Source organism: Heterocephalus glaber, unplaced genomic scaffold (assembly GCF_053883595.1).
Source record: "Heterocephalus glaber isolate CG9 unplaced genomic scaffold, H.glaber_assembly_v1.0 deba00000071, whole genome shotgun sequence".
In the NCBI taxonomy this organism is placed as follows: Eukaryota; Metazoa; Chordata; class Mammalia; order Rodentia; family Bathyergidae; genus Heterocephalus; species Heterocephalus glaber.
In genome coordinates this window covers 5,698,236-5,721,064 of record NW_028258137.1, presented here as the reverse complement: position 1 = coordinate 5,721,064, position 22,829 = coordinate 5,698,236, and the positions used below count along the sequence as shown (strand labels likewise).

Below are 22,829 nucleotides of genomic sequence, written 5' to 3'. Positions count from 1 at the left end.
AGGGGTCTGGTGGGATCCCCAGTTCTCAGGACAGTGCCAGCCACTGGGCCCTGTGTTGACTGGTGAGCAGATGAGTGGATACTGCGCCAGCCTCCAGAGTGGGGGTAATAGCAGCAGCCGTCAGAGCACCCGCTGGGTACCAGGTGCCCCGCTGAACATTTTGGTGGCATGAACGGTTGTCTCCTTAAGCCCTCCTGTTTAAGTCTCTTGTTCTGTCTCCACCTTGTGGTGGTGGTGGGGGGCAATAGTCAGGTTAGGGGCCGACTCCCGGACACAGTGGGGCTGGGACTCCATGCTGAGAGGGGACACGGGTGGTACGTTCTGTTCTGTCCCCAGGCTGTGGAGTTGGACAAGCTTTTGTACCCGCTGTGCAGGATTCAGATTCTTGGGTGAGAGGTCTCAGGCTGGGCCCAGCTGGGCTGGAGGGTCCCCGGAGACCCCAGGAGGAAGGAAGCGTCTCACCTCTCAGCTCACTGCAATAGGAACTGCCAGAGGCCCCACTGGGTGCCCAGCCTGGGTTTGCAAAACGCCCAGCCCGGTGGGGAAATGGAGGGCCGGCCTGCTAACCACAGAGAGGGGGGTGGCCTTTCTGTGCCGGGAACCAGCTCTGCAGCAGCTGCTCTCGGGACCAACTGGGCCCTGCCACTGAGCTCCGTGCTTGAGATGGGTCAGGTGGTGGCCGTATCACCTGCCAGGCTCAGGCTTCTCCTCATCACAGTGCTGTGAGGCTCCATGAGGAAATGTACAGAAAGCCTTCGAGTACCCTGAGCCCCGGGGGACAGTCACCATCGTTACGGTGGTGTTGGGGACATACAGTTAGAGGTCACCTCCTGGCTTGCACCCCACGTGGCAGCTGCTTTGGGGGAATAATCTTCAAGCTAAGCAAGGGGAGAAAGGAACTGTCTCACACATGCCCTCCTTTCCTTTTTAAAAATTTAAAAAATTTTTTATTAGTACACATGTGCAGTGCGTGATGACTGCACTCATTGTAGGGAGGGAGTTGGCATTCGAATGTAACCATCTTGGCTCATTTCTCATCCCTTCTCCTTCTGCCCCCTCCGTCCACCTCTTGGTCCTCTTCCCATTTGTGAAAGATCTGTCTCCCTATCTCCTATTACCTTATTTTGCTCTTTAATGTATTCATACTTCAGGTTTCTCGTATAAGAGAAACCATACAATCTTTAAGCTTTTACGTCCCATTTATTTCACTGGAAATCTCAAGATGCGTCCATTTTCCTACAAGTGACTCGGTTTATCCTTTAGAAAAGCAGAGTAGTACTCCATTATAGCAGCACAATTCAGAACCGCTTCTTTCCGTTTTTTGAACATCTTTTGCCATCGGAATTAAACTCCTGTGAGTGGTCTGATATCCAGTGGACTACGGGCCTCCTGAGGGCAGACTCTGCTCCCACAAAGCTGGAGAATGAGGCACAGGCTGCCGCAGGCCAGGTGGGGGTGGTTTAGCTGGAGGGAGGAGGCTAAGTGTCCCCCTCTTCCCAGGGACATGAGTGGTCACTGCACGACGTGATGAGAAACAAGAAAGAGGGTGCCTGGGGGAGGGTGCTGACGGGTGTCGGAGCTGGGCCAGCTTTCTAGAGGCCAGGGTTGCGGGGCAGGCTGTGGCTGGGGTGTGTGGGGTCACTGGGGTCTGGGGAGAGCTGAGACCAAGCCACCTTTTGCCACCCGTCCACTCCCCTCCGAGCCTTTTCTTGGCCCTGGCTCCGCACCAGCTGGGGTCCTAACCCATCTCTGGCTAGTGTGGCCCGGTGCCCGCAGGTAGGTCAGGAAACACCTGGAAATCCCCAGCCACTCTTCTCTCTGTCCCTGGGTGAAAGGGGGCCGGGCCTGGTTATCAGTTGTGTGGCTCTGGCTGTGGCTTTAAAGGCCCTGCTATTCACCCGAGGCTTTTGGACAAGGCGTCATGGGAACAGCTCCCTGGAGAGTGGGGAAGGCAGGGGACCCAGGTGGGCGCACCCGTCTTCAGGCCTCTCACTTGGGGCACCTCTGCTCACCACCCTGATGTCTTTAGTGTGCGTCCACACCCAGCCGAGTGGCCCTGGACGGGTGACTTCGCCTTCTTGTGCTGGCTCTGGAGAAAGGGCCTTTCTTCCCCAGGTGGGTGGGAGGATTAAGTGATTTCAGCTCTGGCATGTACTAAATATTCAGCTAAGGCGGGCTGGTCTGTTCTCCTCCAAGTCAGGTGCTTCTGTCCTGAACTTGACCTTGGCGGGGCTCGCTTCCTGCAGGCTGCCTGCAGAATCGGCAGCAGAGAACTCACTGTGCAGCCAGACCTGAGGGCTCAGACCCCAGCTCGCCCGACCTGCCTCTCCTGTTTCCTCTTTTGCAGAATGGAGCTGAGGAAGGTGATAGCCACATCTTAGAGCTGCAGAAGGGACAGCTGGGCAGCAGACAGCGGAAACTCGGGTGTGGTTGATGGACGTGAACTCTGAGCTGCTGCAGCTGCTCTTTGGGGTTTCGGGGCTGGGGGTCCTTGCAAGGATGCAGAGCAGGTCTCTCCTGGAAGGGAACCCTTGGCGACCATGGCATGGGTCCTCCATCCCAGGGCCCCCCAGACAGGACTGTCCTTTAGCAGAACCTCTTGTTGATCTCTGGAGCTCCTTGGCTGTGAGCCACAGGTTGTTTGTTTGTTTGGTTTCTGCAGCTAACTCTGGGTCTTTGTCACTGTGGAGAGGGACACAGCTGATGAAGTGGCACGTGTCTGCTGTAATCTGCCCTCCAGGACCTGGCTTGAACCCTTGGGGCCAGGAGAGGGCTCCTTGCTCCCCCTGGTTTTGTGGGTGCTGTTTTTCCTCAGTAGAATGAGGGGGAGGAAGCCGGCCTTCATGGTGCCATTGACTTGGTTTAGATGTGAGCTTTGCCACTGACTGTGTCACCTGGGATACATTCTTTGTTTCCTTTGAGCCTTGATTTTGACATCTGCAAAAGGGGTATAATAATTATTCCTCTCTCATAGACTTGCCAAGACCATGAAATAATTTAGACAAAGCAGTTAACAAAGTACCTGGCATTCAGTGACTACTCAGTGGTACCTGTTGATAATGAAAATATTGAGAGAAACCTGGTAGGTATTACTGTATTCATGTCCTAGGGCTGTTCTCAAGGATGGCCGCATTCCCAGGCACCAGGGGTCAGGACTTCTGCAGATGTTTTTGAGGTTGCGCTTCAACCCTTAGGACGGTCAGTTTACCCACTGTCTCCAGAGCCTTCTTAGGTTCAAATCCTCATCACCTAGTATTTCTGTGCCAAGGATCTTTGCAAATGCCAGCGCCGACTCATGGTGAGGAGTCTGAAGCTCAGAGAGCAAATGGCTCTTTCAAGGTCACATGGTAAGTCAGCGGCAGAGGTGGAACTGTGTCCTGGGTGTCTCGCTGCTGGAGCCACCTCCTGCCCTGTGTGGCCCCCACATCGGCCACAGGCCCGATTCACACTTCTGGAGCCAAGAGGGTCTCGGTGTGACCAGCAGTGCCTGGCTTCCGGGACCCTGCTCTGGGTCTCGGCGTCTAGTTCCTTCCTGCAGTTAGGAGGCCAGGCCTTGGGCTGGGGGTGTGGCTGAGTGGCAGAGCCCTCGCCTAGTGTGGACAAGGCCCTGGGTTCCGTCTCCGACCACACACACACACACACACACACACACGTTTTGGAGTCAGACTATGCAGGTTCAAATCCCACCTTAACCTGTATACCATTGCATGAGTCACTGGGGCACTGCCTCATTGTCCCCATGGGGGACAGGGACCATATCTCGGCCTCCCGAGGGCGCAGGTGTCAGAAGCCCTGCCGTGGGTGCTCCCCAGGAGGTGCTGGGTGTTGACACAGCGTGGTATCCCTTCCGTTTCCTCTGAGACCAGGAGGTCCTGGGAAAGTAAGGTGGGGACTGTGTTTCCCAGGGAGGATGTGTCAGCAGTCAGGCCTTCACAGCTGCTTCTTCCCCAGGTGGCCAAGTAGAGATAGCTGTCAATAGCCTTAGAACCTTTGTTTGCCCGTGAACATAAAGCACTCAGGCAGGAAGACAGGCCATCAACTCAGAGTGAAAGGAGGGTTATGCGCAGTGGGGTGAGTTGGACTGAGGTCATCGAGGGTGTGGTCTCTCTGAGGGACCCACGTTCACTCTTTGGTGGGTGCTCGGGGTGCCTGCACTCCTTGCAGGTGTCCATGGGAATCCTGTTCCCAGTTGGCTTCCCCAGTTGGCTTCCGTAGCCGTGTGACCTCTGCCCTTTCCAAAGGAGCCCCTCCCCTGCTGTGCCGGCCAGCCCTGGGCCCCTGCAGGGACTTCCTCTGGGCTGCAGTGCCTGGCTTATCGGGAGGCTGCAAGAGTGTCTATTTCTGGCCTGGGAGGAACAGTGTGGTCCTGCAGGGTGGAGCTGGAATTGAGCTGGGGAGCCAAGAAGGAACCAGCCCAGCCGAGAGGCTGAGGGGTGTCGTCTGTATCAGCTGTCACGGCAGAGCAGTTTCCAGACAGAACGGGCAGGGGACGAGCTTTCTTCCCTGTTCCCTGCCTGCCTTTCCAGCCAGGAAGAGAATGCCTGTTTGGTACTAAAATGCCTCTCTTTTTTTTTTTCCCTGCTTGATACTGCATTTTTTTTTTTTTCTTTTGCAGTTGGGGCTGCAACCTAGTGCCTCCCACGTGGAACAAATGCTCTACCACTGAGCTACATCCCACTGAGCAATGCCATGCGTTTTTCCCTGGAATTTTTATGGAGATAATTCTAAACGCACACAAAATTGTGAGGAATAATAGAGATTTCAGTAGACTTTACCCAGTCCCCCACGGTGCTGCCTTACACAACTAGAGCATCAGGCCTCACAACTGGGTATCAATGCTGATGCTGTCCCCAGTGGCCTCGTGCGGGCTGACCCGGTTTTCTCTGTGCTTGAATGACTATTTCATTATGTGCACGTTTATCACATACACTGGGACTGTGACCACTTCCACAGTAAGACGCAGACTGGAACATCAACATGAGGGTTCTGGCTTGGCCTTTATTCATGCCCACCTGTGTCGAAGCATTTAGCTTATTTATTTATTTTTCTTTTAAATTGTTTTATTGGTACATTTTAGGTATACAAGATGTTTACATTTATCATTGTGTGCTTGTACCTGTACATGATGCATCTTGGTTCTTATTTTTTCCCCATTACCTGTGCACCCTTCACCCCCTCCACCCTTCCCTATTTACATAGATTTTGTTTCCATTTTTTTTCTTTTCTCATAATTTTTCCTTTCCCTTCTTTCCTTATTTTTTTTAAGATATAAATTTTATTATGTGTAGCCCACTCCCCTCTCCCCCATCTGTCTCTGTCCCTTTTTTTAGTACTTGGTATTGAACCCAGGGCCTTTGCACTGAGTTATATAGTCTCAGCCCTTTTATTTTGAGACAGAATCTTGCTAAGTGTAAGTTTCCAGGGCTGGGCTTGAACTGTGATCCTCCTGCCTCAGCCTCCTGGGATTACAAGCATGTGCCACCATGCTCAGCCTTAAACTTAATTTTGTGTAGCATGAAACTTGATTTTACAGCTTGAGCTGATAGGTGTGTGTATTTTTTTCTGTTGCACATTAATACCCATCACACTGAGGCTGTAACAAAGGGTGGGTGCTATGTAGTCATCTGTCTCCCTCACTCCATGTGTGGGTTTTTTTCTCACTTAGTTTCCAGCAGGAGGAGAAGGCTCCAAGTGACAGTGGCACTGCAGTGGTGAACACGGAAGAAGTATTTGGTGGTCCACGCTAGGGGCTTCAGCAGCCCAGTATAGAAAGCTCCTCCTCCTGTCTCTACCTCCTTACTCTGGAAATGGGCAGCTTCCAAGGGCACAGTCGCTCTGGTTAGGATGGTGCCCTGGCCCCTGATTGCCCACACTCCTGCTGGCCCTGCTGGATGCTTATGGGCATTTTAGACACAGTTCCCAAGTGGCAGGGAGCAGGCCTGGGCAGGTGGTCCCAGGGGTCAATTGGACCTGGGCAGGAAAAGAAAGCCAATCTGGGCATGCCCAGTTCTGGAGTTGCCATCAGAAAGGGAGGAGCAGTGGAGTGGGAGAAGCTCCACTAACTCCAGTCCATGGGATACTTGTGCACAAATGTAAGCCATCAGTGACAGCTGCCTGATCCCTGGTCAGTAATTTCCCAGCATGGTCTCTTCACATGCGAGCAGGAGGCTGTCCGTGTTGGCAAAGAAGCTACGGGCACCCCCACCCCCATCTCCAGGAGTTAAGTGATTTCTCGCATCTATGACTTCTAGGACAATTTATATTTTACAGCACCCTTTCAGGTGTATCTGCCTCCGGGATGCATGAGGTATGATAAGAAATACAGCAGATGTTTAAAAAGTATACAGTGACATGCACATCGCCATTAATCCCCCTCAGGAACACCCCCTTGCTCTGAACCCACTCGTCCTGTGGTTCTTGCCACTTTCTGGAGCAGTCCAGGGAGTCCTTTTTCATGAATACCTTCGTGGCTGCCTCCATGTCCTAAATCAGTTCAAAATGTTTACAGTGATTTCTGCCAAATAAAAACATCGCGCTGTGTCCTCATCCACCTTGTTCACTGGATCTGGCACCCTGAAACGTCTGGCTCTTCCCCACAGTCAGAATGACCATGAAACGTAAACATTTTGAAATGATTCAAGACCTGCAGGCAGCTAACAGCAGCACAGTTAAAGACACTGATGAAAGAGGACGTCCAGAACTGCTTCAGAAAGCGACAAGAACGATGGGTAAGTGTGTTGGAAGTGAGGCGGAGGAGTTTTGGGGGGAATTACTGGCAATGTGTCTCTTACTGTAATAGATCTTTAAAATTCAAACATGCAGCGTAGTTTTCAATCACACCTGAAATTCCTAATATGTGAAACTCTCAGGACAGCTTATGTTTGACTGAGTTCTTGGGGCGTATCTGCCCATTGGGGGTGTGTGTGTCATTTCCCCATTTTACGGATGGGAAAATGAAGGCTATGGCAGGGTAAAGAAGTAACAACCCCGAGGAGCAGAGCCAGGAAAGGAAGTCAGACTTTAAGCCCAGATGGGCTAGATGCTCGACAGCTGCCTCCCCCGACCCTGCAGCCTTGGGAAGCCCCTTTCCAGCTCTGCGGGCTGCTTTTGTGTCTGGCATGGCAGCCAGCTCCAGTCAGGGGCTGAGAGGTGTCAAAGAAGCCGAGCCCCGGCCTTTGACAGCACTGCAGCTGCCATCAGCAGCCCGAGGCTTCTTACTTAAAGCGAAACCGCAGGCAGGGGGAAGGTGCTGCCGAGAGGAGGAGCAAAGAACCTTTTCTTCGTCCTTGCAGCTCTGTAGGGACCTGGAGGCCGCTGCAGGCTTTGCTTCACGTTGCTTGGTTTGCATAGCAGCTCCACACAATCGTCCTGGATGCTCATCGGGGAAGCGCATAAGCCTCCGTGGTCTTTGGACTCCGGGTCCTCCTGAGGGAGGCACATTCTTTAAACTGAGCCCAGATGCCACCCGGCAGAGAAGCCTCTGTCCCGTGCTGGGGAGGAGCCGGGGTGGACCCTGTGCCCGCCCCGTGCCCAGAGGTGGGGGACACGTGTCTGCGCTCTCCTCTGGACTCTCTGTCCCCGCAGACCCCAAGCCTCCTGGGAGGCGTCTGTCGTGGGTGGCTGAGTCGGCCAGGAGAGCAGGGGCCCCCTCAAATGCACCCTGAGCTTCCCTGAGGACAGATGGGCAGGCTTTTAGGAGATGGTGCCGCCGAAGGCCACGAAGGGAAACTGGGCAGAGGGCCCTGGTGTCAGGGTAAGAAGATGCCCAGGGTGGGGGAGAAAGATTGGCCCTAAGATGGGCGATTGGGGCACAGCCAGGGGTCCTCGTGGTGGAAGAGGTGTCGCAGAGGTGCCCCGACCCCCAGGGCGCGAGGGTGAGTTTGGAGGCAGTGGGCGGGCAGCAAGGGGCAGAATGGCCAATTCCAGGAGCAGGGACTGGGTGTGGGGGACCCGCATGATGCTGGGAGGGGGCGGGGTGCAGAGGGTTCCTCTGTGGCTGAGCTATCTCACTTCAAGCAGGAAGCCCGGCCGGCCGCGGAGCCCCACCACACAAGGGGACTCGACGGCCATAGCCTGCTTTGAAAAGAAGGTCAGCTGTTCTAAGGACTGTGCACCCTTGGCAGAAGTTATAGCCAGGCGTATAGTATACGCCTGGTGTCAGCAAACTGCCAGGAATCTTCTGGCTCCTTCTCTCATGCTGTCACACATACCTGTACATATGTATGGACCCGGTATTCTAGCTGGGTGTGGGTGCATTCCTGTCATCCCAGCACTCTGGGAGGCTGAGGCGGGAGGTCTCAAATTCAAGCATCTTGGTAAGACTGTCTCAAAAAAAAGAGGTTGATTTGGGGATGTAGTTCAGGGTGAAGGTCCTGGGTTCAGTCCCCAGGAACATACACACACACACACACACACACACACGAACAAAACCCAGTATTCTTCCTTAATGGAATTGAATTTGTTTCTGAAACATGTTGAAGAGCAACTTTTTTGGGGTAGCTGCGTGTTTCATCATATAGCATGGACACAAATGCTGGTGGATTACCAGCCGATCTGCACACACCCCATCCTGTTTCCTGGGCAGCATAGGACAGTCTTTAACACTTAAAGAAGTCCACTCTCAGTATTATTATTATTTTTTTGCAAGGTTACAAAGCATCGACAGCAACAAATATCTAATTATTTGTTGCTTTAACACATTCATGACAGGACTGTAATTCATGTGTCTCATTGCCGGGCGACTCTGACTTGAATTTGATTCTCCCACCTGCGGTTCTCCTGCATGCGTGACTATCTGAAAACATGGCACTGTGGGTGCAAAAGAAGCCAAACGCACTACGGCATTTTGTGCACTCTGCACAACTCAGCCACCTTCATGTAAAAAGTTTTAAAGAAATTCTTGAATATAATTTCTTTTTATTTAATGAAAGAAATTTGTTGATTATTGTAATAATTTTAAAAATTGTTATAAATAGTATTAATATATGTGGGCAGTAGTTGTTCAGATTCAAGCAACTAACTCGATTTGGTCCATTCTTAGGCTCTATTCATTTTATTTATTTATTTATTCATTCATTCATTCATTTATTTGTTGGTACCAGGGATCGAACTTGGGACCTTGAGCTTGTGAGGCAGGCCCTGGAACCACTGGGCTAAATCCCCGGCCCTCTTTATTCATTTTATTGGTAAAAAGACTGATAAAAGTGCTGTCCGATGGGACAGTCTTGCATGGACCTGGTGGCTCTGCTGCTGGGATATGTTCACTCAGCACTGAGTATGTCTGCAGAAAGTATGTCGGCCGCTCTGCAGCAGAGGTTCTGATTCTGAATTGTCATTTTAGCCTCCAACAACCTTGTTTTGTAGTGGAAATAGCAATGAAATAATCTGTTAAGAATCCTAAAGAGCTATTCCAGTTAGGCCCTCGTTGGTACCAGGCTCGTCAGAAGCAAACACTAGGACTCAAAAGGGATTTCACAGGGCGGGTGAGACACCAGGCTTTGGCACAAAGACTTCACCACCAGGAGCAGTGGGCTTGCTTTTCTGTTGCAGACTGATAAACACCTTCCCTTTCTCACGGCTGCCTGCCCTGAGCCTCCTACAGCAGGTCTGAGATCTGGACAGTGTTTTTGGGTAAAAACTTTTTACAAGTTATAGTGGATATTCAGCTAGTGAGATTGAGTAGTGTTGGACATCTGTATACAGTATTTGCCTGCACACTGTAGGGAACAGGGGAAGGGGACGTTACCAGAACCTCTGCAGTGAGTCCTGGTCTCCTGCGAGCCACGGCAGCACACGGTGAACTACAGGAAAGGTAGAAAAATGAGACTGAGAAGAAGCTGAGCTTTGGGTCTGATCAGTGCTGCTCTGGGCGGCAGAGACAAAGACCCCCTACCTTGCAGCACCTTTTATTCAGTACACGGGGAAACAAATGTAACAAGTGAAATGCAGAGTTCAGTACTTCACATTGGGATAAACAAGGTGTAACAAAAGGCTGGGGGCAGTGGAAATCTAAGAACAATGAGGAACTATGCAGATGAAGATTTGGTGTCTCCCACAGGTGGGGTCTTGTCCTGGAGCATTACAGCATCAAGGGATCACTGAGGTCTCAGTTGTGACCCTTGGCCAAAATGCAGTTATGTCTGGAATGCCATAGCTGGGCTGTAGGCAGGAGAACTAGGCCTACTCAAATGATTTTGCCCTAGAATTATGTAGCATTGCTCCCAACAGTGCACAGATGTGTAGACTCGTGTATGTGAAGTGATAAAAAATACAGTGCATTTAAAAATTATTTTGCTGGAAGTATGGAGTACATGTCTTTGATCTGTTGAGAAGGTTCTGTTCTACTTCTAGTCTCCTGAGAGCTTTTACCATGAACAGCTGTAGAATTTAGTCCAATACTTTTTCTCCAACTACTGACAGGATCATATATCTTTCTCCTTTCCTCTGTTAAAATGATGCCTTTTGGGGGTGGATCTTCCAATGCTGAACCAACACTGCCATCCCTATAACAAAACCACTTTCTACATCCTGCCAGATCTGACTTCTAATAGTTTGTTTTGTTAAACAAATTTCTATCTATGTTCCTACTTTTTTCTTCTATTATCTTTATCCAGTTTTTAGGATTAGCACAATGTTGATTTCCTAAAATGAGGGGAGAAGTGTTCCTTCTTTTTTCTGCTTTAAGTGTTTGATACAATTTATCAGTTAAAATGTATATGAGCCTGCTGTTGTCATATAGGTAGGTTTTCAAGCTAGGAATATACTTTCTTTAATAGGTGCTATTCAAATTTTATATTTCCTCCAGAGTTAGTTTCATTAATTTGTCTTCCAAGGTACTTCTTAGAAGTTGTCATTTATTTCAAAACAGATGTTTGAAATATGCTTTCTATATCCTTTTAAATTCTGTCAAATCTGTGGTAATGTCTCCTAGATCTTGATATTGTAATTTTAAAAATGTATAACTGATATTGTGTAATAGGATGTAAAGGTCTAAAGGAGCCGGGGAAGTGGGAGGGGTAGGGGAAAGGAAAGAAGGGAAAAGAAAAATATGAGAAAAGGAAAAAAATGGAAACAAAATCTTTGGGGAAGGGTGGAGGGGGTGAAGGGAGGGCAGGGGAAGGGGAAAAAAATAAGAACCAAGGTACTCATGTAATGGTACAAGATCCCAATGATGAATGTAACTGTACTGTATACCTAAAATGTACCAATAAACTTAATGGAGGAAAAAATAAAAATTATTACAATAAAGGACACATTGCCATGAATCTCCTTCAAAATACCTTCCCTCACTGCAAACACATTTATCCCATGTTCTTATCACTTTCTGAAGCAGTTCAGGAGCCCTGTTTCCTGAGTATCTTTAGTTGCGCTGTTGTGGCTGCCTCAATGTCCTGAATTGATTCAAAATATTTCCCTTTATCATCCTTTGACTTTGAGGAAGAGCCAGAAGTTGCAAAGTGCCAGAGCCAGTGAGTAAGGTGAACAAGAACCAGGTAATATTTTTATAAGCCTCCTTTTTATTGGATGGCACTTGGCAGCAGCATTCACTGCATTTTTGATCTGACCTTATAAAGACACTCACAAAAGAGAACTTCCAGAACTGCCTCAGAAAGTGGCAAGAGCAATGGGGTACGTGTGTCCGAAGTGAGGGTTTTGAGGGGGATTAATGACATGTCTTTTCTTGTAATTTAAAAAATTTAAACCTTCACCACGTTTTCTAATCACACGGCTACATCCATTCTATTCACATTAACCACTGTAGAGTTTTTTTCATAATTAGTGCATGAAGATCTGTCTCGATTTTTTACAACAGATGAATTCAGGCGCTGTTGTTTCTTATGACTTATAGGTGTCTAGCTTCATAAAATTACATTAATATTTCCAGAGGCATAGATAAGAACATAGAAGTTTCCACATCTTGGTTAGTTAAAGCCATCAGGCTCTCTGAACTGACAGACATGTACACACTTACACTGACACTCAAAGACATGGTCCTCAGACGCACTGGGTGTAAGTACTGCTTCACTGCTGGTGTTCACATGGACAAATGAAGGCACCGCCGAGAGCAGGGAGCTGGGAGAGGAGCCCAGCGAGCAGGAACCAGAGTCCCTCTGTCTCAGTGTAAGCCATGCCATTTCTCAGGACATAGGTGGCCCTGGGAGCATGTGAGTTGGCAACCTGACAGCAGCCTTGGTCAGAATGGTGGCTTGGATTAACCTGGGGGAGTGCAGCAGGCTCCCCCGTTACCTCCCAACTCTGTACCCCGTGGGTGGGGGTGTCATCACTCACCAAGACGCGCCCATCTACTGCAGAGTCAGGATCAGGCATGTCACCCGTCAACAAGGTCACCTGAGCTGCGCTGATGATCGCATAGAAGACTACCACGGCTGCTATTCCTGCCTCCTTGGGGCTCTGACACTGGGGGACTTGCTGGACAGGGGCAGCCCTTGGGGCCTCTGCACCTCACCCCTTGCTCATCCAAGGGCCTGGGGAGTGGTAGTCATGACCATGGAGGGCTTGGTGATGGCCCCACTGCTACCTTCTTATCCCAGGAGCCCCAGCCTCGGGGCTAAGGGTCTGGTGGTGGCTTCCCTGCCATCCCTGCATCCCAAGGGTGAGGTTGAGAGATAACTGGTTTCCACCCTAGGGCAGACCTCAGAATTGAAAACAGATGTTCAAACATGCCATTGTATGTGAATGTCCACAGCAGCATTGTGCCCATCAGTTGGCTCTGAAATGGTAAATAGAATGTGGTATATATGTACCACGGAAGATGGCTCCTGCATGATAGGGAATGAGGTACTGATCATGCTTCAGTGTGGATGACTCTTGCAAACATCATGCCAAATAAAAGACTCCAGACCCAAAGAGTGCTTTATTTGATTCCATTTATCTGAAATGTCCAGGATAGATAGATCTATAGAGACTGCAAGTAGGTTAGTGGTTGTTTTGGGCAAATGTGGGGATGAGAGGGGATGGGGATTGATAGCTGAAGGCCTCACGTTTCCTGTTGTCTGATAGACATTAAAGTTGACCATGGTTGACCTTGAAGGTTGTGCTTATTGTAAAGCAGCAGCCGGGGACTGCTGACAGGGCAGGTGAGAGGCTGGCCATTGTACAGCCAGCCCACAGCCCGTCCCCGCTGGACCACAGCCTCAGTGAACTCCTCCTGCCTCTTCCCACTCTGCCACTCCCCCTGTTACCACTGGGACAGGAAACCTTGGCTCAGATCAGCTTCCGGAGAACCATCCTACACGATATTCAGAGCATTAGCAAGGTGCCTAGCACAAAGGAAGTGCTCTGTATGAGCCTTTATTCTTCTTGCCTTTATGTTCATCCTGAAGGATGAGGGTCATGTGTCTGAGAGACTTGTGAAAGCCAGGGTCAAATCCATGCAGCAGAATGTCTGGCTTAGGGCTAATGCTTAGAAATGTGATGAGTAGATAGTCCATGTTCATGGATAAGAGGACTCAGTATTCCAATAGGTTCTTCCTGGCTTGATCTGTAGATTCAACACAGTCCCAATCAAAACTGAACAGAACAGAGGAAAAACCCCAAAGGTTCTTTTCCCCATTCTAAAAGCAGAAAACACAAAATGCCTCACCTCTGGAAAGGATAGACTAAGATGTTTGTTCTGCTCTGTCTCTTTCCTCACCATTCACTCACCACTTCTGATCCAGATGTATAAGGGCCACATATGGAGATGGCCTCACAGGCCAAGCACACAATTCCCCTGTGGACACCAGCTGGGTGTCATCTGATTCCCTTCAAAGGTGACACTTTACTTGGTGATAGCTTTGGGTCCCATAGGCTGAGGGCTCAGCCCCACAAAACTGCCCTCACTTCCCAAGCCCCCGGTTGTGACCTCTACTTCTCACTGACCAGCTACAAGCTGGGGTTCCAACAGTCCCCTCCTTGGGTTCAGTTAATTTGCTAGAGTGGTTCACAGAACCCAGGGAAACGTGCCATCACTGGTTTGTTGTAGAGAATATTACAGAGGCTGACTGTATAGAAGACACGTGACCTTGAGAGTCTAAGGGTTCGGGGAGTCATGTGTCAGGAAACGGGAAATTTAATATATCCTGATTATCAGTCACAGAATCTCAGCAAGTCCCTTTGTGGATATTGACTGATTGATTCTAAAGTTTCCGTGGAAAGGCCACAAGCCCAGAGTAGCAAATACAGTGCTGAAGGAGCACAAAGTTAAAGGATGACATTAACTTGGAGCTACAGTCAGCAAGACAGTGTAGTGCTGGGAAAAGAATAGACAGCTGTATCAGTGACCGAGACAGCCCAGGCGAGTATTGCTGACCGACCTTTGACGACGGAGCAAGGACAGTGCGGTGGCAAAGGACAGTCTGTTCAGAGGGGTGGTGAACAAGCCAACGCTCACCAGGGGGGTGGCCAGGATGTAATGGAGGTGGCCAGCCGGGTGTCTGAAGCTTTGCCTGGGACAGGCCTGGCTTCCAAGGGGTGCTTGTTGTGCCAAAGTGCAAGGCGGTATGTGGGTGCTCAGGCCACGTGGATCTGGAGTGGCTGGGGGGCGTCCATTGCCTTTCTTACTGCGGTCATCTCCCATCGCACGAGTGTGAGGGGGCTGTAGCCCTTCGTCCTAACAACTGTGGGATGGCCTTGGAGGGCTTGATGCCGAGGACTGACATGAGCATGTCTTAAAGACAGCTCCGGTGATGACAGACTGCTGGGAGGGGACTTTAGTGGACAATGCAAGATCTCACGGCAGCTTGGCTTGTGGTGTTGACTCTGGCAGTGGAAAGAAGTGGATGGCTTCCGGAGCGATTTTGGAAGTAGAACTCATAACACTTAGTGATCGCTGCAAGACAGTGTTACAGTATAAAAAGTGTCAATCTTTAAAATTATAATTCTACAGCGAGGATAAAAGCTCACTGTTTCCCTCTTAGAAACATTTTCTGGGGAAAGAATTGTTAGACTAAATAGAAAAAATGTTTTGCTTGAAATTGCTGGACTGGACTGGCAGTCAGCTGGGTGTGTGAGTGTGTTAGTCAGTTTTCCCATTGCTGGACACGATGCCTGACACCCGAAACTTAAAGGGGGAGAGGTTCACTGTGGCTCATATTTTAAGGGGGCAGTCTGTGGTTGTCTGGTGCCAATGTAATATTTCATAGCGGAGGGAATCTGCTCACCTCATGGCAGCCAGGAAGGGGAGAGAGAAGGAAGGAGCGAGGGAGGGAGATAAACCCTTCCAGGCTGTGTCCCCAGTGACCTGCCTCTTCTGGCCAGGTCCCTCCTCCTAAGTGGGAACTCAGCCATGAGCTCATCCATGAATCTTTGGTGGGTATGGCGCGCCCCCCCATCCAGTCACCTCCCAAAAGTCCCACTTTTGAATAAATGACACTTGGGGGACAGTCTCCATTTAAACCATAGCAGTACTACTTTTGAAAACAAACCTTAGCACCATTGAAGTTTTTAGATAATTATAAAAGCAGTTAAATTAGGAAAGGCAATTTCCTCCTAGAAAGTTAGGAATTCCAGTGCACAAAAAGGATTTTTGAGGAACAAAGACCAAAAGTAGAGATAGGGAAGCCTCCAGTGTCTGGGCTGAATGAAAAATGGGGACCTGGACCCCAGCCCACCCGTCCACTTCACCAGCGTCTAGAGGCCCCCCCACAGCAGGGTCACTCGTAACTGAGAAGTGAATTTTAAAACTTTCTGTTTTGAAATAATTTTAGACTCAAGTGGATTTGGCAAAAGTAGATTTTCTGTGAGCTCTTCCTCCAGGACCCCCAGCGAGAACTCTTTCCTGATCATCGCGATCAAAACCCAGGCCTGGATACAGAGCAGGGCTTTTGCGAAGTGCAGACCCTCAATGGGTCCCACTGTCTTTCACAGGCCCTTGCCTTTCCTGTTGTTTTGTTTCTGTTTTGGTGTGTGGTGCTATTGTGCCACAACAACTTGTGTCCCACAACAAATAGCTATGTGTCCAATCACACACACGTACAGGACAAACGTGGTACTTACATTCTCTTCACAGGAGCTCATGACTCTCACACCCTCACCTTTCTTAGCTGAGTTCACCCTGTGTAAGAGCGGGAGGCTGTGGGCTCACCTGTCCCCTCTCTGTGAATTCTCCACAGCCTCCCCAGTCATTACCTGGGACTGACCACGAGCCTTTCTTATCCGTTCAGTGCTGACTCTAAAAAGTCTCTTCTCATGTACAACATGGTAACCACAGTGAATGACAATATATTGGTTTTTTTTTACTCTCTAAGAGAATAGACTTAAAATGTTCTCACCACAAAGAAATGGTAAGTCTGTGAGGTAATGCATATGCTAATTAGCACGATTGAGCCATCCCATAATATATACATGTTTCAAGACATCATATTGTGCAGGACAAGTATATGCAATCCTTTTTTGTCAAAAATGCAGCTGGGCGTGGTGGTGAACACCTGTAATCTCAGAATCCTGGGAGGCTGAGGCAGGAGGATTGCCACTTTGAGCCCAGCCTGGGCAACTTAGCAGTGTAGTAAGACTGTCTTACAATAAAAAAGGGAGCTGGGAGGTAGCTCAATGCAAAGGCCCTGGGTTCAACCATCAGTAGTGGAAAAAAAGATAAAACATAAAAAATAAATGTACTTTTTGCCTGTTCAGCCTTAGCGCTGTCTTCCCCCTTCCCAAGCCAAAGCCCCCTCTGTGCCTTCCTCTCCTGGTGTAGGGCTCAGGCCCCCCACTTCCCGTTTCTCTGATCTGTGCGTCGATGGAGGTGTGTGAAGCAGCTCTTTCGGTTGTAAGTGCCAGAAACTCATCTCAAACTAATCCAAGCAACAGGGGAGGATTTCCTGGTTCTTGTAAGTAGCACATTTCAGGGTGCCACTGGCTTAAAGTCGGACGGGACAGGGAGTGTGGTCCCTGCTACCCTAGGGTCATGTTTCACCAGCTTGGTTTCAGTAGAGGAGAGAATCTATAAATAGCTCTGTCCAGGTGAGTCCCCAGAGGATGCAGATGGGACAGCTAGGCCATATGCTCATCTGTGATCCAGTCTTGGAGCCAACATGTGGTCATTCTGTTGTGAATCACCTTATTCTGAAGCACACAGAACAGGTCTGTCCCAGGGACAGAAGGGACTAGTCAAGCTTGTCACTTGGGGCTGTCCATCTTTCAGTGGTCACTCCATGAGGCAAGAGGAACTCCTTGGCCCTGGTGGGCACCCTGACGTGTAGTTTTTGGCTAGGCATGGGTGGAGGAAGAATGATTTCCTCTGTTTCTGCTAACTGTTGCTGTACAGCAAACTAACCCAGAGCTTTGAGGCTTAAACCATACTCGTTTTATTTATTTGCTCCTATTTCTGCAGTTTCAGCAGGGGTCAGGGTCTGGAAGAGCTGGTTTCTGCTCTCAATGGTAGCAGCTGAAGTGGTGCACCAGGGACAGAGGGTCCATTTCCAAGATGGTGAAGCCACCTGCTGGCTGTTGGCTGGAATTCTTGGTTCTCCTTGTGAGGCTCCTCCAGGTGGCTAGCGTGGGCTTCTCACAGCATGGCGGTCTAACTTATGTGGGAGCTGGCTTACCCCTGAGCACAAGAAAAGAAGCTGCTGACCTTCTTAAGGGTCAGGTCCAGGATTGGCCCAGCATTGCCACACTTTGTTGGTTAAGGCAGATGACAGAAAAAGCCTGGATTCAAGGGCAGGAGATGACATGAAACATAAATACCAGAAGCTGTGCCCTATTAAGGGCCACCAGTGTAATGGCCCACCACACTCTTCACTTCTTCCAACAGGCCCATGGTCTCTGGAATTCCTATGGTCTCCCCACACCCTGGATTCTGACCCTCTTTTTTTTTTTTTGGTACCGGGGATTGAACTTGGGACCCTGCTCTTGCAAGGTGGGCGCTGGAACCACTGAGCTAAATTCCAGGCTCTCTTTTTTAAAAAGTAGTTATTCAGTGCTTTCTGTTTCTTTTTTCCCTTCAATTGAGCTAAAGAGCACTTGTAGCTTTTGAGACTCGGGGAAAAGATCACCAAGGTCCAGGTCAGTGCACAGTCAAGCTTTTATGCTGTCCAGAGTGATCCCCAAAGAGCAGAAGCCCTGTCTGTTGTCTTGGTAGAACATCCTGTGTCTCTCTTCACCTGAGTTGCATTGCCAAAGCTCATGTCCTGGTTTAATGTTGCATTTATCTTTGGAAGGGGTGAGAGGAGACCCCATGCCCTTCCTGTGCCCAGGCAGGCTGTTGGTCCTCTGTCCTCTCGCAGGAGGAGGGGACCTGAGCTCAGATGGGGATCCAGGTATGGAGACGCCTCAGGTCTCTCCTGTGGAGCAGAGGAGCTGGCTGTGGCTGGGCTGCATGTGTGCTGCTGTGTCCTGGGGCACAGTGAACGCTGGCTTCTCACTGGCTCATGTTTATTTCCTTTTAGTGGATATCATGGAAATCAAGGAAATTCGCCCAGGGAAGAACTCCAAGGACTTCGAGCGTGCAAAAGCAGTCCGCCAGAAGGAAGACTGCTGCTTCACCATCTTGTACGGCACCCATTTCGTCCTCAGCACACTCAGTTTGGCAAGTGGGTGCACATTTGCTCTTCTCCCTCTCTGTGCCTCAGTTTCCTTTTGCAGAAGTTCTCTAGTAGTAGATGTTCATACCTGCCTGCCCATTAACATGCATTTGGGGCCTTATGGTTTTGAATCCCATCCCTGCTGTGTGTCTTTGGGCAAGCTGCTTAACCTTTCTGAGCTGCAACTGCTCAACTGTGAAATGTGAAGAGCAATCATGCCCATCACATTGGAATGCTGGGAGTTGAGAGTTGAATATATGCAAACTAATGTGGTCAATACAGGCCAGGCTCCACTGGGCAAAAAAAGTCCCCCACTTTCATCCAGCAGATGTGGCATAGCAAACTTGACACTGATCTGATGGAACACTCCTGAGGTCTCATATGTGCACACAGCACATATACTCATGAGTACGCACACACAGGCACACACATGCACACAGTGATGTGCGTGAGTTTTCTGTCCCTGTGGATCCATCAAAGAGCAGAGGAACCATCTGGGAGGCAAGAATGGGATTGGGGAGCAACCCAGGCAGGTTACTCAGGGCAGAAGCTGTGACTGCTTTTTGGTCCAGCTCTAGCACTACTCAATTAGCAGTGTCTGTCTAGTCTGGACTGATGAGAAAAGATAAATAATAAATACTATCCAAGTAAAGCATACCAAAGAGGACTGTGGAAGTTGAGTAATACAGAGACATCTAATTAGGGGTCAAACAAGTTCTTATTAATTTCTCATTCTTTCATCAAGCATCTATTTTTGGGGGGACTTTGACATGCTGGAACTTGAACCCAGGAGCATGCTAGGCAAGAGCTCTATTTCTGAGCAGTACTCCAAACCCCATCAAGTATCTATCGAGCACACGTTCTCTGCTAGGTTGTAGGCATTAATAGGGTGCAAGAGAGGAATAAGACCCAGTTGCTTTACAGAGCTCATAATTGTGTGTCCAGGAAGTTAAGTACACTGTGATCAGTGCTGCAGTGCACACATAGTACAGTGTGCTAGTACAGATGCCTAATTCCAGGGAGGGCTCTGCAGGGGCTGACTTATTTTAAACTGGGTTTTGAGGCATCCATAGGAGTTGGAAGGAGAGTGCGAGGGCAGTTCAGGAGAGGCATGGCCTGAGCAAACACTCAGAGAGGGAAGTAGCAAGCTGCCGGTGGGGGATAACAAAGGAATGTCTGATTTTTTGGTGGGTGGCGGGTAATAGAGGTGGAGTGAGGGAGAGGGATCACTAACCTAGACAGCTCTGGCCACATAGCCTCACCTACAGGCTGAGCCCTGGCTGTTGCTCTTGAAGGAGACCACAGGAGCACCAGGCCGGGACCTGGGATGCCAGCTTGGTGTCTGGCCCGCTCCAGGGTCTTCTAGAGCCCTGAGTTCAAGGCCTGGGTTCAGATCCCAGCTTTGCACTCACTGCTCTGGGGCTAATGCCCCATTGGAGCCTCAGTTTCCTCCTTCGCTAGGTGGGATGGAGGGGCGTACAATATCGGACTGCTGGTGCCCACAGGTGTTAATAGTGAGGCATCTGACAACAACAGGGGTGCAGAGCAGGTGAAGTGGCCGGCTGGATGCACGTGTCACGGACCCGTGCAACCATCTTCTTCCTCTCAGAAGCCGAGCTCTTTGCTGTCTTCTTGTCATTTTCTCACAGCAGTAGTTTCACCTCCCTCCCCCTTCCCTGGGCTCCCCAGTGGACCCAGGGAACACTGAGGGCCACTTGGGATTGCAGTACACATGATCCTGGGGGGCTCCCCAGTGACCCCGTCCTTCCGGCCCCACCTCCTAAGAGCACATTCAGCCTTGAAGTCATCCACAGGCTGATCCACTGATGAGTAAAGCACTTCCAGGGCCAGTCACCTTCTGAAAGCCTGGCCTCTGACATGTGAGTCCTCTGGGGCCACTTTAGATGTGAACCATGACTCCTGCCAGCCTGTTTCAGACTCTGACCTCCATGACCAGAAGGGGACACCTGTATTACTTTAAGCCCAAGTTCATGGCACTGTGTTACAGCCACGAAGGATGCTGAGGCCTTACCCAGGGGCACCCAGTGGCTCCAGCTGGGAATTTTCCTACTCTCCTCTCTGACTTAACCTCCCTCGGCAGGGGGGGACATAGGTATTGGGAGGGCCCTAGTGATTCTCCTGAGAAGCTGGAGCTGACCACCTGGTTCGAGCCCAGCCCAGGTTTGAATCCTCAGCTTTGCCATTTATGGATTAGTGTGCCATCCTGATGGCCACATGGCGGGCTCCTGTCTATGTCCTGAGCTGGCCCTGTCTCAGGTTGCTTTGGCTGCTGTAACAGTCTTCTCAGTGTGCATGCAGGTGGAGAGGGAGTGAGGGTCTCTTTTTCTTCTTGAGAAGGGCACTAATCCCTTTGTGGGAGCCCCACCTTATGACTTCATGTGAACCTCGTCACCTCCTAAGGCCGTACCTCCAAACACCGGGCCAGTGGGGTTACGGCTTCAGCCTATGAATTCAGTCTGTAACCAGCACTTGCAAGCAAAGATCTTCCCAGTGGTTCACGCAGCACTTCTCTTCCCATCCCCTCTCCAGCTGACTCCAGAGAGGATGCAATTATGTGGCTCTCAGGCCTGAAAATCTTGCACCAGGAAGTGATGAGCGCATCCACGCCCACTATCATAGAGAGGTACTCAGCTCTGCCTGCTGTTCACGTCCTGCCTCTTCTGGGCTCCCCGCCTGCTGTGTATGCAGTGGTGCCTAATAGCAGTTTTGGACGCTCCCCAGTAAGAGGGTCTGGTGCCAGTCTGCACCTGGCCTTCAGGTGACGCTGCCTTGGACCTCAGTTGGAAACAGCCATTGGTGCTGGTGGGGGACAGGAGAGCTCAGTGAGGCGGTCAGCTTCAGGGCCTGGGCCTGCCGCCTGTCACTTCCTCCTTGTTGGCGAAGGCCTTCTCTGTCTGTTTCTTCAGTGTCCCGGGAATTTGATGGGATTTCGGTGTGAGTTCCTCTCCCCCCACAAACTGAAGCCTCCGCCTGGCACCATTTTTTTCTTACCAGCCTTTTGGGATTAATGACTGTCATCAGAGGAGACTGTCACTTGACAGGGACCCAGAGTTTCCTTATGCAAGGGACCCCCTAGGCTCAGGCAAGGGTCTTCAACCGCAAGGAACCTGTACCCCAGGGTGGCCTTGGGGAGAAGCCGAAAGACCCTTTTAGTTCCAGTCTCTTCTGTCCCCATCCCATAGATCTTACTGAGATCTGCGCTATTTTCTAACTTTATTTGTCTCTCTCTCTCTCTGGTCTCCAATTTCTTTCTAGTTGGCTGAGAAAACAGATTTATTCTGTAGATCAAACCAGAAGAAACAGGTAAGAGTCATTCACATTTTTGCAGTTTTCAGTGCACTGTGACTGTCACTTGTGGTTTAAAGTTGCAAGGGTTTGGAGCATGTTCTGTGGCAGTGACGTCCTCCTGAGGTCAGATTTGACCTTCGTAGCGCCAGCTGCCGTGGCAGGGGCTAGGGCTCCATGGGAAGAGCGCTCCGCATGGGTGCGGCCTGCAGTCCAGTGGGAAAGTCGAGAACAGCTGCAGAGAGGACGTCTCTGCCACCGGGCACTCTGGCTTCTTCACAAATGTTTGAGGACCTTCGGTGTCCCAGGAACACACAGGAAACGCGATTGCTGTGGTGCCCACACTTCGTGGCAGGAGAGGCTGACCATGAGGGAGCGAACTGAGCTAAATGGCCATGGTGGAAGGACTGGGCAGAAGTGGGTGGCAATGTGTGACATGTCATTCTGTCCATTGGCCAGTACCTTGTGGAGCAGTTCCTATAAAGCATGTTTGAAGCTCCATGTCAGAGCTTCCTCTCCCTCCCTCTCCTCCTCCTCCTTCCCAGCCCTGGGGATTGGACCCCAGGCCTTTCCGTGAGCCTTTTTTTTTTTTTAATTTTGAGACACGGTCTCATGAAGTCACTAAGCTGCCCAGGCAGGGCTCAGACGTGTGACCCTCCTGCCTCAGCCTCCCAGAGTGCTGGGATTACAGGTGTGCACCGCCACATCTGGCCCAGCTTTCTTTAACAAACACATGGTTTGGGTTTTTCCTTAGATGAGACAAATGCAGTGTAGTCCTAGAAGTCATTTCCTTATTGATGGACACAAAGGGGTTCGCCAGGCCGTGTCATTGTGAACAACGCTGCTGTGAAGCCCTCAGGGGCTGCCTTTGTGTGGACCTGTGCGGGGTGGATGTGGGCGCGACCGGTGAATCCCAGATGTGGGTCTGGGCTGCCAAGTGCATCCTGTCCCATAGTGCTCTGGCTGGTGGTGTAGACATTCACCTTTTCCGAAGGTGCCCGG

At 50.2% G+C, this 22,829-nt stretch overlaps 1 protein-coding gene across 2 annotated transcripts in view; it reads left to right on the top strand.

Annotated features, from left to right (window-relative positions):
- LOC101715321 (1-phosphatidylinositol 4,5-bisphosphate phosphodiesterase gamma-2) overlaps positions 1-22,829 on the top strand; it is a 137,256-nt gene that overhangs the window by 31,514 nt on the left and 82,913 nt on the right. For both annotated transcript variants that reach the window (XM_087203664.1, XM_087203635.1), the window contains exons 3-5: positions 18,387-18,530; positions 21,072-21,165; positions 21,798-21,845. In XM_087203664.1, coding sequence (XP_087059790.1) covers positions 18,387-18,530; positions 21,072-21,165; positions 21,798-21,845 — 286 coding nt within the window. The remainder of the gene's footprint in view (positions 1-18,386; positions 18,531-21,071; positions 21,166-21,797; positions 21,846-22,829) is intronic.